The sequence below is a fragment of the Aulostomus chinensis genome, chromosome 23 (assembly GCF_037954235.1).
Source record: "Aulostomus chinensis isolate RoL2024-O1b breed Wild chromosome 23, RoL_Achi_v1.0, whole genome shotgun sequence".
In the NCBI taxonomy this organism is placed as follows: domain Eukaryota; kingdom Metazoa; phylum Chordata; class Actinopteri; order Syngnathiformes; family Aulostomidae; genus Aulostomus; species Aulostomus chinensis.
In genome coordinates this window covers 2,730,985-2,746,699 of record NC_141342.1, presented here as the reverse complement: position 1 = coordinate 2,746,699, position 15,715 = coordinate 2,730,985, and the positions used below count along the sequence as shown (strand labels likewise).

General features: G+C 43.9%; 2 protein-coding genes and 1 long non-coding RNA gene across 5 annotated transcripts; all 3 read right to left on the bottom strand.

Moving 5' to 3' along the window:
• Positions 1-1,363: 1,363 nt before the first annotated feature.
• Positions 1,364-9,294, bottom strand: kdelr2b (KDEL endoplasmic reticulum protein retention receptor 2b). The gene is made up of 5 exons (XM_086195689.1): positions 9,011-9,294; positions 5,955-6,055; positions 5,593-5,751; positions 3,413-3,665; positions 1,364-2,585 (listed from the first exon to the last, which is right to left on the bottom strand). Exons 1-5 carry the CDS (start codon positions 9,099-9,101, stop codon positions 2,551-2,553), a joined length of 639 nt encoding a protein of 212 aa, XP_086051815.1. The 5' UTR covers positions 9,102-9,294; the 3' UTR covers positions 1,364-2,550.
• LOC147239141 (uncharacterized) lies at positions 6,163-8,335 on the bottom strand. The gene is made up of 3 exons (XR_015111563.1): positions 7,135-8,335; positions 6,298-6,366; positions 6,163-6,202 (listed from the first exon to the last, which is right to left on the bottom strand). It is a non-coding gene; the product is annotated as an uncharacterized LOC147239141 (long non-coding RNA).
• Positions 9,295-9,843: 549 nt separating the features above from the next.
• mettl9 (methyltransferase 9, His-X-His N1-histidine) lies at positions 9,844-15,369 on the bottom strand. Of its 3 annotated transcripts, none has more exons than XM_086195116.1 (6): positions 15,222-15,369; positions 14,867-15,028; positions 13,470-13,660; positions 13,185-13,394; positions 12,248-12,432; positions 9,844-12,169 (listed from the first exon to the last, which is right to left on the bottom strand). In XM_086195116.1, exons 2-6 carry the CDS (start codon positions 15,014-15,016, stop codon positions 11,940-11,942), a joined length of 966 nt encoding a protein of 321 aa, XP_086051242.1. In that variant the 5' UTR covers positions 15,017-15,028; positions 15,222-15,369; the 3' UTR covers positions 9,844-11,939. The 3 variants fall into 3 exon arrangements, with proteins under 3 accessions (XP_086051242.1, XP_086051241.1, XP_086051240.1); XM_086195115.1 differs by lacking the exon at positions 15,222-15,369 and having other exon boundaries at positions 9,844-11,181; positions 11,895-12,169; positions 14,867-15,214; XM_086195114.1 differs by lacking the exon at positions 15,222-15,369 and having other exon boundaries at positions 14,867-15,214.
• Positions 15,370-15,715: the final 346 nt, after the last annotated feature.

The window sequence follows — 15,715 nt, the reverse complement described above, 5'->3', positions numbered from 1 at the left end:
TTCTTCCCCACTGATTTTAAAACTGCTCTGGAAAAACCACTTATAAGGCGCGGGAACATGGAACGAGCAACGAGCACCTATGGACTTGATTTAAAACCTCGCATTTTTGAGCAAAATTTGAGAGGAAATAGTTCTCAGTTGAGTTCCGTTTCAACACTGAATTAGAAATAATTCAGTTTGGTTTTTCTCTTCTACTCCTTTTGTATAATGGATTTATCTGTTGTAGTTGTATCTTTGGAGACTATTTGATCATTTGACCAAATGCTCTGGTATCCCGTTAAAAGATTAATCTGACTGAAATTTCAAATAGGCTCCTTCACAGTTGCGTTGATAGGAAAGGGTGTGGTCATGATTAAGAGTATCATATATTTCACTGTCTTAATGTCTTAAGTTTATTTAAGGGAGCAGCAGGAATCCATCAGAGCCATCAGAGGAGGAGCAGGCCTGGGAGGAGGAGGCAGCCAATGTTTACATGTTTCCTGGCATCAATCAAACCACATTGCCAATCATTTTGCACGTAACGCCGTCAAGCAAAGACCAGCCTCTTTTCGTCTTTAGTGCACTGGTCTCTCAAAATAGCGATGCACTGCGGTTGCTCTGGACCGCGCCTCATTAACATACCTGGGCACTTTGCCAATAGGTAAGTCAAACTATCCCCTATTTTCAAAGTACATTCAAGATATCTTCAAGAAAACACCCCAGATAAACCATACAGAAATATTTTAAAACTTAACATGTTTTAATTAAAGACGTGTATCAAACAATACAAATACAGGATATGATTCTTCTGTGAACCGACATTATTGGCATGTATCAAGCAATTTCACAGGGTTCGCACATGTAACTGTCGTGTAACGGTGACGCGGGTACCGCTGCCAACCACTGAGCTGAAACACTGCTGCAGGTAAAGCTTCAACTCACTACTTTTTCTGCCTCCATGCTGACAACAGTCGTGGGCGTGAAGATTTTGGGTTCTGTCCCATTATTCTTGATTCAATACCTCAGGAGTACCTTAAGGGAATTTCCTGAAGTTTGGCACAAACATCAACTGGGACTAAATGAAGCATTGAGTGAAAAGAGTTTGGTGGTGAAAGGTCACCGTCACCTCATCCGACCACGATATTTCAGGAACACCTTGAAGGAAGTTCTTCAAATTTTCCACAAACGTCAACCAAAGGTGGCTGCTAACCAAACATGGATCAAAGGTCACTGGGACAGGCACATTTTCTGAGGCCTACGACCACAATGCAGCACTTGTTTCCCTTTGAGGTCGAGTCAAATATGCAGGTAACAACTTGCCAAAAAAATGATTATATTAACATCGGATTCCTTTAATCTCATTGTAACCACATCAAGACAGAAGTTTCCCATGAAGTCTTTATTTGTGGTGGCAATATAATGCAAAAACTGATGAGGAATAAAAAGGAAATCCGCAATGAGCATCATGAGAGCTTAAACAGAAGCAGGTATCTGAGAAAGATCGATGACCCAGTGCAACAGCATTAGCGGGATTGTGAGACACGCGTAACAAAACGACAATTCTAATGACTCCGTTTATTGTAAATCAGGAAGATAAAAATAAATACATCTGCACCTAAAAGGAATATCAAAGACCTCCATTGCTGTGATGCTTCGCTAACAGCATTCAGTTGACTTATTTCAAACAACCTGAAATCAATTGGCAAAGCAAATGAGAATAATTACAGGTGGTATTGGGTTTCCAACCAGAGAAAACCAACAATTGTCATACTTAATCAAATGCCTCATTTTGTGTAGCACTTCCTTTAAGCAATGTTGAAGTGAAAGGCCACAGATGCAACACATACTGAAGGCAATAACAATATTGTCTCAAGTTACATGAGTGACTCTTTTGACAAGAGAACCATCAGTTATGGTATCAATATTAAAATCATATGGCATGAAAAAATAAAAATGGATAGATTTCATACATGGGAATGCAGGCTGGTAAAATACAGGAGCAAGCATTTGCCAAAATTATGAGGATTCAACAAATTCCTCCCCCTAAATTAATTTCAGGAAGAAAAAAAGCACATTTATTTTGATTGAAAATACTTTTTCAAACAGTTGAGTCATTAATATCCCACCACAAGAAGTCCGCCTCAATACCATACAAGGCCAAATCAAGTTTACATCTTCAGCTCGTTTGTGTCGAAGCATCAAATCCTCAGCGACCACATTTGTTTATGTAGAAAACATTTCTCACTTTTTTTTTCTTCCTTTATACAGAGTAATAAAAAAGTTAATGCAAGATACGTCAAACAGAAATCCAGCAGCCTTGGAGCAGCTTGTGCCGATGTTCTGATTCCACTGATTCTGGATCAGAAGACGGTGCAAGCAGCAGCTCCTACTCGCTCTCTGTCTCAGGCATCTTACTCTGGTGGGAGGGAAGGAGAGGAAGTGGTGGTGGTGATGGTGGTTGTGGTGGTGGTGGTGGTGGTGGAGGGTGGGGTGTCAGAGGTGTCCATGACCTCTCCTCCTCCCTGCCAACCCCCGCCTCTTTCAGTCTGCCAACACGCTCCTCTTTGGCACTTAGGCTGGCAGACTCAGCTTCTTTCCTTTGAGTACTGAAACCAGAGAGGACATGCAGTTAAATCACCTGGATGTAAAGATCGTGGAGAAAGTGACACGCGTGCTGGCAGCTGCCGTCACAGCAGGCTACTCTGCTGAGGGATCAGCTGGCCCCAACCTGCCAAGTCGCTCTTTTTCTCATTCAAAGACTTCATAATGTGAAAAATGTATTTTTTGAAACTCTGTTTCTTGGAAGGAGAGTGAAAGGTAGCTCAGCAAAACACAGTGAGCTTTCTGTCAACGCAGCACAAGTAATCATATGTTTCAAGCAAGTGAGCATGAAACTGAACTGAGTTTCCCTCTGGGATCAATAAAGTGTCTACCTATCGATCTCTTTCTCAACTGTCTACCCTTAAACTCTTCTCTCTATTTTCCCGTGGTTGGGGAGAAACAATAAACAGGGACCAAAATGATTGGCGTGATGAGATGGAGCACTATGACCGGACACAGTGAAATAGAGACAGGTGTTTGTTTTTGCCACTGTCGGGTTCAGGTTGTTATTTTCATTCCTTGAAAGGCTCCTTCTTTTAGAGTCTCAGTTCCTGTAGGGAGCTGAAGGAGCTTGTTTTTCTAACTTTCAGAGATCAGAGCATTTGGTCACCTGTGGCAGAATCATTGAGGATATTAAACCGAGACATTTGAATGTGATGGCTGTCCGTACTTATTTGAGCCAGCATATACAGTACTAGAGTGGAGGACAGGAGAGACACGGAGAAGCCCACAGTCAGAGGCTGTTTATACGCAGTCCTTGTCTCTGTACTATTAGGAGAACTGCAAAAACAGATTCAGTTCAAAAGTTCATAAAAAACGCAGCAGGATTCACCTTTTGTTACATACAAATAGAAGAAGTCGCAGTAGAGGATGGTCTGCACCACCCCGGCAACGATGGCTATCATGTCAAAGAAGCCCTCAAAGTAGAACCTCCATATCCAGTTGATGAGGTAGAGCGCTCTGTAGAGTCCCAGGAAGAACAGGTAGTGGGTGGTGATGGTCTCCGCCTCGCCAGTCTTGCTGATCATGAAGAGCTGGGGCAAGATGGCCACAGACTCCAAGTAGATGGAGAACGTCCACAGGATCTGGACCAAAGAAGGCAGAAGATAGCAGATGGATGACATTCGACTGAAAGAGAAGGTTAAGGATATCATGTGACCTGACATCACCACATCCATCCCCACCACCACAGCTATGGAGCGCTGGCGTTACTTTTGAGGTGCAGTCAAGCGTTGAATGCATCAGCCTGACTATTCAGGCTGTTAAGTTAATATTAGTAACAATCTTCTTTTTCTAATGAAATTCTGGATTTTTGTTTTGTTGAAAGAGATCCTCTTCTCAACAGCAGTTTTTAACTCTTTTTTTTTTTAGCTCCTGCACCCTGAAACATTCCACCTCCTGCTGTGCACCCACTCTTGCCCTGCTGACTGTCAACTCTCACTAAATGTGACACGAGTTTGTAAGCCTGCTACCAAAAGGAAGCGTAACCTCAAGTAAATCTATGAATGAAGCCTGGGGAACCCAAAGTTGTTGCTCTTTACTCGGCCTCATTAGCCATCTTCTTGTCATCACTGATATGATGCGCATCAGTCCAGGCACGATACAAGTGACTTCGCACTCGTGGATTCCTTTGCACTGTTGGTGGGTTGGTGCTAGCGCCAGCAGTAGCTAGGCTAGAACTGTTGAATAAAAGCCATACTGCACCCAAAAACTGCAGTTTCACGCTGTAACTGATAGGCATCTTGAGCTCACAAAGACGTTCTTGTTTTTTAAACGGCTTACTCACTTCCTCGTGCTTCCAGAATGCAGAAAAAGCTAGCCACATATATTTCTCATAAAGTAAATGGCGACTAAGAAGTAATAACAGTAAATGACCAAAAACAATTCTGTACATAAGTGCGTCATCTGGTATAATCCACGCCTTCTTTATCAGTAATTTGGTTTGAGCTGAAAAACAAATTGACAACCAAGCTTTAAATCGTCCGGTTCATGAGGAGGAGTGTGAGGGAGCTGGGAGAACAGAGGGTGCCAGCTGGTCACACTTAGCACTACTGTGAACGCCAAACTGGAAGCTCACACTTTCAGGCAAATTATGCAGTTACTGGTGACTATGGAGTGCCATTAGCTTCAAGCTAAATCGACTTGGTTGGGGCAGCACGGTGGTGCAGTGGTCAGCACTGATGCCTCACAGCACGAAGGTTCCAGGTTCCAGCCCCTGCTGGAGCACGGGGTCTTTCTATGTGGAGTCTCCATGTTCTCCCTGTTCCTGCTGGGTTCTCTCTGGTACTCCAGCTTCCTCCACAGTCCAAAGACATCAAGAGGGGACGAGGCTGATTGATACTCTTTATTAACCGTAGGTGTGAATGTGAGTGTGAATGGTTGTCTGTCTCTGTATGATGGCCCTGAGATGGACTGGCGACCTGTCCAGGGTGAACCCCGCCTCTCACCTGTAGGCTGCTGCTATTTTTACTCCATTTTTGGGGAATTATGGATCTGTGACTGAAATACAGAGGCTACTGCAACAAATTTGATGGGCTTTATTTGAATTCTGAGAGTCTAACTAAAAACTAAAGAACATTGAATACATGGGTAAGAACTACCTGCAATGCCTCCATGAACCACTAGAGTGCATAAGCCATATGTTGAAAACCACATATAAGCAGTTCTCCGCGATTTGTGGAGAAAGTAATATTACCGCTTTACCGAATGCTTGGTTGTTGATATACTATTTATGGTTACAACTTTGACACATTGAACATTTTTTGCTGAGTCATACCATTTTCTGTTCGAGGGCACTCGTGTGGTTAGTGAGGAATTGGTTTTGAAATGAGAATTTCATTTCATTACATTTCCAAAAGGCAAATTTTGTGCTTATTCATGAAGATGACAGCGGAGGAAAGAGCTGCTCAGTGGTGAGATACAGAATCGTTGAGAGTGAGTGGGGTTTTCGTCTCATGTTTTGAGCTTTTTTCTTTAAAAAAAGAAAAAGAAAAACAGTCCTGAATTTCTGACCTCCAGGGGAGAGAAGTCATGGTTCACCAGGAAAGCCAGACCACCGACGGGGACCACCAGGAACTCCACTCTGAATGTGTCATGGTTCCCGTCATAAGTTGCCTTGAACTTCAGGTAGATCAGGTACACAGTGGCGTATGCACAGCCGATGTAGATGATCTGAAAGACACAAGGCCGTCCAACCAATGACAGGCGAATATTCACTGGTCCCACAGCTTCCAGTCAAGCAATGACAGTTATCCAGTAAAAACACTTCACCCTTGAATCAATACAGATGCTGGTTGCACTGGCTGAGCCTCAACATTGTGTGTTTAGCACTTGAAAAACAAAAATGCAACAAGCTATGCAAGTGAATGTCTCACCTTCATGGTGGTATTGTAGAGAGAAATGAAAGAGGTGAGCAGGTCCAGGTAGCGAGTAGTGAACACCAAAGCAAACAGGACCTGACTCTTTCCAGAAATACCTGAGAAGAGACAGCAGAGCACATTCCAGCATTTGGGCCTGATACACCTGAAAGGGATACTTCCCTTGGAAAGTATATTTTGCCTTTCAAGTACTCACAAACAGGTGTCTTGAGCTCCCGAAAAGGTTTCTGATTCCTATGTTACTTCTTTGTAACAGCAGAATGCAGAAAGAGCCAGCCATGTATATTTAGCTTGAAGCTAATGGAGAATGACTGCTAACAACAAAACTGTCCAAACTTACACTTAGAAAACTCTAAAGCGCATCATCCAGTATCATCGACCTCTTCTTTTAGCTTCTGGTGCAGCACAACTACGAACCAATGAGGACAAACAAGGTCACGCTCTGCGCTCATTCACCATAGAATTGAAGTTGCTACTTTGCTTTGAGCTCAAATCAGAGTTGTTTGTGTATCATTGAGCCCACAGCTAAAGAGGATGTGGATTATGGCTGTTGCTGCCCTTGAACTTGGCAAATGGATGTTTTTGGATGCACCTCCAAGCTCAACAGGGACTCCCCTGGAAAGGTTTTTAGACCAAGCTGCAAGTATCATTTGCGAGGGGCCAGTGGCCAAGAGACAGGACCCCAGCGTGGGCCAGCAACAGATTGATGGCAGGGCCCTAAGAGTTAACAGATTCACGGAATGACTTTTGGAATTGAGGTTACTGAAGAGGTGTGATTCCACTGGGCCCTAAAATTTGACTGAAAATTGGAAAATGAATAATGTGTTGTTAGCAGACATTTGTTCAACATCGTTAAATATCAACTATACAAGAGTCTTACTGAACTGTACATTCTTGGAGTGTTGTTTTCAACAACCAACAAATAAAAACAATTGAAACAGATTATATCAAGTTTTTTAACCTGATGGTTACTGAATCTTAAAGCAAGCCCTCTGAATGCTGGTTGCGTTTAATAATAACAATAATAATAATAATAATAATGATTAATTAAAATGAATGATAAAGTGTGACACTAAAAGAAATAAACTCAAAAATCTAACAAGATGCAGACCGATCAAAAAAAAAAAAAAAAAGAGTCTTCTCCCCCACCAGCACTCTGGAGTCAAAAAGCACTCACAGGTGAAAGCAAGCAGAGGGGAATTGCTCCCATGTTGCATTGCGTCAGTGTTTACCGCTGCCTGAAGCTCTGCTGCTCCAACGCCGCAGAGGATGATGTGAATGCTGGCCGTATTTCATGGAGCCGCAGCTCAGCTAACGCGGTCGACTGAGTTTGTCCAACTTAAAAAGACAAAAACAAAAGCAATGCAAGTGCTACTGGCTGTTCCTCCTGGACACATCCCGTATGTGTGACAAGGTTGTATCATAACGTTAGCGTGTGATGGTTGGGAGTGGTTTGAGGTGTCGCTTCCAGGTGTTGGAAAAGGAAAACTGATCTCAGCCCTGCTGTGCTCACATGCTGATCGAGTCAAAGTCCGGCCTGGCGCCCACCATGTCTACAATGCACTGAGGGAAACCATGCTAATGATACGTGGCTGACTCTTTCTGCATTCTGGAGTCACAAATGAAAAACATTTATCAGCACAAGACTTCCATTAATGAGTACTTGAAAGGCAAAATACACTTTTTGGATGAAGTATCACTTCCAACTAATCACGAAAATCAATAGAGCAATAAGTCAATTTTTTTTCACAATCCTGTAACGATATTCCAGCCCCAAGTATCAACTATTATAATTAAAACTGTGTCATGACCCAAGCTGTTGTTCAGTGGGTTCAGTAACAGTGTACAACTGTGCAATTTTGCAAATAACAGTGGAAATTAAAATTAGACAGAAATGAGTTCTTTCTCGATTTGTCTCTTATCAATACAACATGTTATCGGGCTACTCATGTGGTAACCAGCAAGTTGTACTATCAGCTCTAGTTTTAAACGTTCAATAAACAACAAGGAGCATTGCAATGTGTATCAAATCACATGATAACATGAGGTAAAACTGAATCTCAACAGGTATCATATCTTCAGGTTCTCGTCTCAGTCCGACAGCGCACTCACAGCAGATACAAGTGACCCCCATTCAGTTCCTGCACCCAGGTTGTGTGCACCAACAAAACTAAAAGAAAACTGAAACTAAGCCACATCCACTGCTTGTTTTGGTTCACTCAATTACTTTTATGGTACAGGTATCGCTGTGACCCTCATACAAGGAGGTGTAGATTAGAGAAAGCCTGTTAACCGGGCTGCGACCAGTTTAATGTTAGACTGACACAACCTTGTGTACACTCGTAATTTAGCCAGGAGGAGGCTGGGTAGTGGAGTTTGACTGGACTGATTTACATACAGACCTACATTATCTGGTTCAAGCTTCGGCAAACGGCAGCAAAGACAGGTGATACCACTCAACCTTTGACCGCTGAAAACACAGCAAAGCTTCCACATGACATCACCACAGTTGATGCAAAAGCATGTATTCAGAAACTGTCTTGCTGAGGCTCTTGGCTGCCACGTCAGAGAGGTCAGACCGCCGTTAAAACGGTTGACCAACGTTACTCTAACTCCTGCAAACACCGACATAGACCAGGCCCAACAACTCAAACTAACCTAGCAAATGCTGTTGTTCTCTGGCCCCCTTTGCCATGCCAACGTTAGTCCGGGGCCCACAGCACTGGCGAGGCTAACTTCCCTAGCAAGACATATATATAGCCATGATTCCATGCTACTCCTGCCGGACAAAAAAAAGAAGACTTTTCCTTTGTTAAGACACTTGGCTCCTACTCGTGGCAGCAATGATGACGATACCAGGCGGACTGGCATTATTCAATAACAGTGGGACCCCGGCGAGATATTCAGCGACATTAGCAGGCTAGCTAAAACTAGCCACCGACTGAGCTAGCAGCTGTTTCTGCCTCATTTAACTGTAATTTCCCATGACAATTCACGTTTTGTGCAAGACATAAGGTTGTGGCAAATGTAAATGAAGGTATGCGGCAACTCACCGGCACAAGACCTGGTTTTCCATATTTTTAGCAGCAGAATGATGATGGCTGCTAAGTGGGACAGATCGCCGGTTAGCCTGAAAATGTTCATATTTCTGAGAGCTCCAGCAGAAGCAGGCCGATTAAATACGCAACGAAGAGCTCGGTTCCACTCCGGTAGTGAATATGAGATGGCCTGAGAGTGTTTGGATGACACCGTTACACTAGAATTAACTGATTCTGGCTCGGTAGATGGGAAAATGGCGAGTAAAGCGCGACGTGGCTCGGGGACGTGTCCGAGACTGCAGCAGCCAATAGAAGAAGAGAACCGCTCCTGGGCTCAGCCAATCAAAAGAGAGGGGAGCTTAAATCTGCATAAATTGTATTTCCCAAACGCTGCCTTCAGGCTCCGTAGAAGAGACGGTAATCCCCAGTGTCTCTTTTCAGCTCTACATTGCCAAGTAAAAGGAAATGCATAAATTATTCCACGTCAGTTACGATGTTCTCTGTCAGCACACTTGCTTATCAGTGTGCCAGCGCACCTTTTTGTGGTTGGTTCGGTAAATAGATCATGCACTATGAGTGAAACTCTCTGAATCAAATAAGCTTGCCCAACAGGGGCAAATTTACTGGGCCTTTTCAATGATTAATTTATCCATTCGTCTGCAGCGTGGTGCTCTGCCAGTGCAACCAAGGTGTAAAGTATAAATGTGAAGTAAAATCAACAGTTTGATTCCTACCTTCTTGGAGCTCAACTTGAGACCACTGCAACAAGCTTTCAAACATTTAAATTGATAGTTGTACTCTATTCAAAATCACCTTGATTACACTTGAAAACATTGAGACATGAGAGATGCAGAATACAACGTTCTTTATTTTGGAACTTGATAAACTCTTCCAGTACAAATATTGCTTCACTCTTGGCTGGCACATTTTACATACACCATTGTGCAATAACTTGCCTGGTGTGCAACACCATTTAAAGCGAGACCATGTAACTTTTCTATGAAAAGAAAAGCTTGGCTCCCACAAACCAGTGTAAGATGTTCTGTTGGTAAATACACTCAGGGGAACTTCATACTGAATGAGTCCTGAAAACTTAGGAATAAGTTTGCAGTGTCGAACATCTGGTTCCCTCAAAGTCAGAGGGTTTTTTGGGTCAATATTTGAAACTAGGCTCATTTATACAAGTATAAGATATGAGAACATTTTATTCAACAGCATGAAATTTGTCAGTAAATACCAAACCTGGACATTTCGACGTGTGTATGTGGCTTCAAGGGGGCGGTTCCTGACAAGTGAAAAAGACAAGTAAATCACAGCGAGAACATCCATGGTGCAGTTTGCACGTTAGCTTTGTACCTCTAACGAACACATTTCTTCTTCACAATTTCTGTATGACTGAAAGGAAAAACGCACAACCAGCGAGGTTCTGGCAAAGGGAAATAAACCCATGAAAGAATTCTGTTGCTGAAAAAGGCTAACAGGCCAAAACGTTGGGAATAAAAGATTGAGACTGAGTGTGCGGCAACAGAATTCTCTCATCCTTCTAAAATTTGTGCTCCTTTGTCAAGGTGATATTGCTGAACACAACACGTAGGTCACAAAATCTTTCTATAACTTTTGGAATGATTGAACATCCAATGTGAAAATCCCTTCGGTTTTCGGTCAAGGGAACCCAACGTGATGCTAAATTAAGACAATGGAAAAAAATGCATCATCCCTCTCTCACCAGCCTCAACCCATGGCGAAGGTCAGCCAACGTTGCTGTGGAATCAACATTTCTGAATCCGTCTTCTAACTCCTTGACTATACTCAACTTGTGTGCCTGTTACACAGTATTTGGGCTTTAAAATGGCACCATTTATTAATTCTCATTGGTTGTCGCATTTTATATCCACCATACATTTCCATCCATCCATCCATCCATTTTCTACAGGTTATCCTGTTGAGGGTGGTGGGGGTGGAGCCTATCCCAGCAGCCTTCCCCCTGGACAGGTCACCAGTCCATCACAGGGCCAACACATGTAGACAGACAACCATTGGCTCTCACATTCATACCTACAGTCAATCTAGTATCAATAAGCCTCATCCCCTCTTGATATCTTTGGACTGTGGAGGAAGCTGGAGTACCAGAGAGAACCCAGCAGGAACAGGGAGAACATGGAGACTCCACACACCGGGGCTCAAACCTAAACAAAGTGAATATTGGACAGTGATTTTTAACTCTCCATATTTGCGAGATGAGAAAGTAACAGCAGAATTTACGACATCACATCTATACTAGCCTTTTTTTCCAAAAAGAAACAAACAAATTGAACACGTCCCGAGATCCTTTCCTTAAGTTTCCTGTCACACGACACAACATGCTGTTGATAAATGCTAGTTAATGAGGATGAAATGAAGCTACATTATGGTGGCAGTCATATAGACGTTAAAATGCAGGTTTTCCAGCTTTGCTAAATTCCTCGCCACTTTGTGAAGGATGCGTTTTCTGCTTAAACTACCAGAGCTTCGAACTGATCTTCTGATCACCACCTGTGGCGACATTTCAGAAAAAAAAAAAAAAGTTTCATGGCCTCGCTTTACAAAGGCACTGACACCCAGAAAATAAAACCTAAAATACAGGATATATAGATCGGATATAAATTCTTAAAATCTTCAACAACCCAGTCGCGTCTGGACCGGACTGGTCTGATACAACAGAATGATGACACACTGACAGTAAACACCTCGTACAGATCTTTTTTTCCAATTTACAGAGATCAGTCACATGACACGTTTGGTAGGAGCTACAGTACCTGAGCTTCACACCTGACTTACCTGCCCTTAAAAAATAAAAGACTCAGGAATACTGTATTTTATGAATGAAGCTTATGAAAATATGTTTGTAAGTCCATCCTACCAAGTTGGCAAAATAAGAGCCTTCAACTGTCCGGTCATTTGTTTTTCAGTGAACAGACTCTTGACTGGCATTTGAGGCCTTGAGGACGAAGACCGCATCATCGAGAACGTAGTAATCATTATACATGTCTCCCTCACAGAGGTATGGCAACCGGGTCACAGCCTCCAACTCAAATCCTGCTCTTTGGAAAACCTCATGCGACAGGTTGGTTACTTGCTCCTCCCACGTCTTGCCCTCTACTTTGAGGTGCTGTTTGGGATGCCGCCATCTCCCTCCTGAGGACAAAATGAGAGTCGTTTCATTCTAATCTTATACACGTAGATTCACTGAAGAGTGACTTTGGCTCAACTGACCGATTTCCACGTAAGGCTGGAAGGGAAGAACGACAGCCAGGATGAGTCGTCCTGTGTTAGGTACGAGCGATCGCCTGATGTCGTGCAGCAGATGTAGAGGGTCTTCGCAGCGGTCCAGCAGGTTCAGGCAGCTGATCACATCGTAGAGGAAACCACTGTGCTGCCACTCATCTATCCCCAGGAGCCTGATCATGTCAGGAGAGCACAAGGAGAGTCATCTGAGTCCTACATCATCAGAGCCCACAACTGGATCGGTTTCAGGAGGTGACCAGGTACTCTGATCCGGTCATTAGGCAGAGTAACTATACAGGTGAGCACCTGTGGCTCTAGTCTTTGTGGTGTGTCCCGCATGTGTGGATTCCGATGCGCAGATGCAATCAAGTTCTATTAATAGCTTGGTTACACTGTTGAATTGGACTGCTGTGATTGTAACAGTATACTAGAACCCGAGAAGAATTCATTGACAGAAGTAGATGCGCCTCCAGAACAGTAGGTGGCGGTATGTCCCTTATAGATGGTTGCGATCAGACTTTTTCCCTGTTTGGTTTGGCATCAAATGCCAAACAAGTTAGAGAGCAGAAAACAACAGCAACTACGTTCAAAAACTGCAGTGGAACCGAGGGAACATGTGGCATAAGACCAGGCCAGTTTGACTCATTTGTTTACATGGATTTATAAAAGTCCTGATGTAGATCAATGAACACAATAAAGCCTGTAAACAAACAGCGGCTCATCCGGCTGATCCTGCCCTGCCGACAGGTGAAGCCATGTGACACAGTCATCGATCTGTCACCACCAGAGCTTGTCTTACAGTGACCGGGTGGTCCGGTCTATTTTTTTTCATGGAGGAGCCAGTCAAACCAAGCAGGAAGTTACTGTGATGACGCGTCCGTGCAACACTCCGAAATCATGCAGGGGAAAAGAGGGGCCGACTCACTTGTAATTCCTTCTCTGAAGATGCCACCTCATGGGTAGCGAGACCTCGGTGGCATAAACCTCTTTAAAATGGACTCCCATCACTGCTGTGACGCCTCCATCCCCAGCGCCGAGGTCCAGCAGTCTCTCTCCCCTCCACTCGGGGCCGACACGGAGCAGCTGCTGGAACTGCTCTGCAGAAAACACAAACATGGAGCCACGGCCCAGGAACCTATGACAGAGAACATCAGAGGGAGATGTTCGACAGGGGAACTGGAACCAGATGTGTGTGTGCTATGGTACTCACCCATTGATGGAGGTGCGGGACACCATAGGGCTGAGGATGGTGGATACCATCGAGTGGTAGAGCAGAGTGAACAACCAGCCCGACTTCTCCACACTCTGCTTGAGAAAAGCCTTAGTGTCGGAATCCAAATGGCTCTGGACAAACAGGGGTTGCACTGCTTCTCCAAGCAGGTCCGGAGTGCACCGGTACCACTAGAACAACAGGGCAGGACACTCGGCTAAGTGCTGCAACAGGACACTGGCGCGACTACCTAACAGCTGGACGTCAGATTCCCTGGCCTGCAGAGGTAGTTAGAAATCCACTACTAGGGATATTGTGTAGACCAGTGGTCCCCGAACTACGGCCCGCCTACACATTTGGCCCCGCCCCCTGAACAATACCAGAGACGCATTTTGATTTTTTTCCCCATCTATGTGGATTTGTATTTGATAATAAAATTGATAGCTAACGACAAACTATTTTTATTATTAACTATTAAGGTGTGTTCACACCAAACGCGACGCAAATCTTCACGTCACTTTATTGGTGCGAATTTGATCGCTGGATCAATGTTTATATTCGTGAATAAAGCGACGCAAAAATTCGCATTGCCGTTTGGTGTGAACACAGACAGTTAGTGACCATTTCATACACGCACAGAACGTGACGTTCTAGTCCACCCTTCTGCGGTCTGTGCCCCTGTCTGGCAAACCCCAGGACAAAATCCTGGACCCGAACCCAGAGAGGGTTATTTGGTCATGTCATTACAGATTTCCTGACTTTTTCCTCTCAAGAACCCAGAGAGGGTTATTCGGTTGTGTGGCTTTCTGGAAAACAATGTATTTTTACGTTTAGGCACCCCTGCGATCGCCACACTTTTTCTGTTACAAACTGCCCCCGGCCCCCCATCAGAGAAGGGAAAAGTTTTGTGGCCCTCACAGAAAAAAGTTTGGGGACCCCTAGTGTAGACGTTCATGGTCCTACGACTGTACTTCAAAGTGTCAAAACTCCTCATTCTGTGTCGTGTTGATATTTAGTGGGTTACACCAAACTCTACGCGGTGTGAGCAGCATTTGAATGGTTCAGGAACAGTACAGCTAATTTCAACCTGTATGGTGCAAGTTCACATTAAGATGTTAAAATCAGAAAATACAATGTTACTGCTTGCACCGTTACCACAAGCAGTAGTACAACGTCATCAGCTCCTCATACATGTGTCCAATTGTGGACAATTAACCTCAAGCCAAACTCCATTTTGAATATTGGCAAGTTAAGATCTACTGCTTGATAGCTGGGGACAAGCTTTTCTTATCCGAGGCGAGTTTTCTACTTCACATTTCATGAAGGTAGTCTCTCAAAATCGGCACCAAGTCTGACGGCAAAAAGACTTTAGTAGGATAATAATCAACGATTCATACCTCCTGGGTCTCGACCGCAGCCGCTTCGCTCTCGCTGACCATGTTCAGGAAGAGTGAGCGTGCCAGCTGACTCCGCGCGTACCTCCCCGTCCACATCTTTCGAATGGAGTGTAGAAAGGCGACGTAACCCACCACCCACGCCACAAACATCAGTGTCCTCAGCTGTAGGTGACACATAATGGACAAGAATTCTGGGTGAGACAGCTGACAGACCGCGAACCGCCTCTGCAAGAAGGCGACAGACGAGCAGTGGGGCAGCAGTGAGGTTAGACGATGGAGAAGGTGACGGTAGCCAATTGTACAGCGACACGCGTGTACGTGTCTCCTCTAAACTATAAAAAACAAGCAAACAAACCCGAGGGTGCGGTGGGTTTCAGAAGCCAGCGGTTATTTACTCGCCATCTTAATCCTTTCAATCCATTGTTTTAAGTATTCCGCTAATCTTTCACCTGTACGGTCTCAACCCCGCCCATCACGACAATAAAAGAATCACTTCCGTGAAATTTCACTTCCTGAGTTACTGCGAAAAGTGTCCTGGTCATTTAAAGGCACGTTTTCGTCATACTAATAACGTAACGCATTGTAATGAAAACATCGAAACACACACTTCATAATCTGTCTTCCATGTTTTCATTTTATTCGAAAGCCCATGTATTTATTCAAAAGAAAAACACTTATTTGAACCTGTGCGCGATATTCATCTTTTTACGCCTAGTGCTGCCACCTAGAGGAAAAATTTGGTAATAGCCAATGATGACGCAGAAAAACTAAAAAACATCTTTTTAATTTTGTGCCTTTTCGGATTTTTTAAATTAATACTAATGTTCCATCGTAGTCCTTTTCTTCTAT

What these genes read in the sequence shown, in the direction of transcription:
- kdelr2b (XM_086195689.1), bottom strand. Translation starts at nt 9,101, where the DNA reads ATGAACATTTTCAGGCTAACCGGCGATCTGTCCCACTTAGCAGCCATC. An exon ending in GAAAACCAGGTCTTGTGCCG is followed by an intron (nt 6,056 to 9,010) that starts GTGAGTTGCCGC and finishes GTCTCTTCTCAG; the next exon opens with GTATTTCTGGAAAGAGTCAG. An exon ending in ATGACTTCTCTCCCCTGGAG is followed by an intron (nt 3,666 to 5,592) that starts GTCAGAAATTCA and finishes TCTTTGGTCCAG; the next exon opens with ATCCTGTGGACGTTCTCCAT.
- mettl9 (XM_086195114.1), bottom strand. Translation starts at nt 15,043, where the DNA reads ATGTGTCACCTACAGCTGAGGACACTGATGTTTGTGGCGTGGGTGGTG. An exon ending in CTGCGGTCGAGACCCAGGAG is followed by an intron (nt 13,661 to 14,866) that starts GTATGAATCGTT and finishes CTGTTGTTCTAG; the next exon opens with TGGTACCGGTGCACTCCGGA. An exon ending in CTTCAGAGAAGGAATTACAA is followed by an intron (nt 12,433 to 13,184) that starts GTGAGTCGGCCC and finishes TGACATGATCAG; the next exon opens with GCTCCTGGGGATAGATGAGT.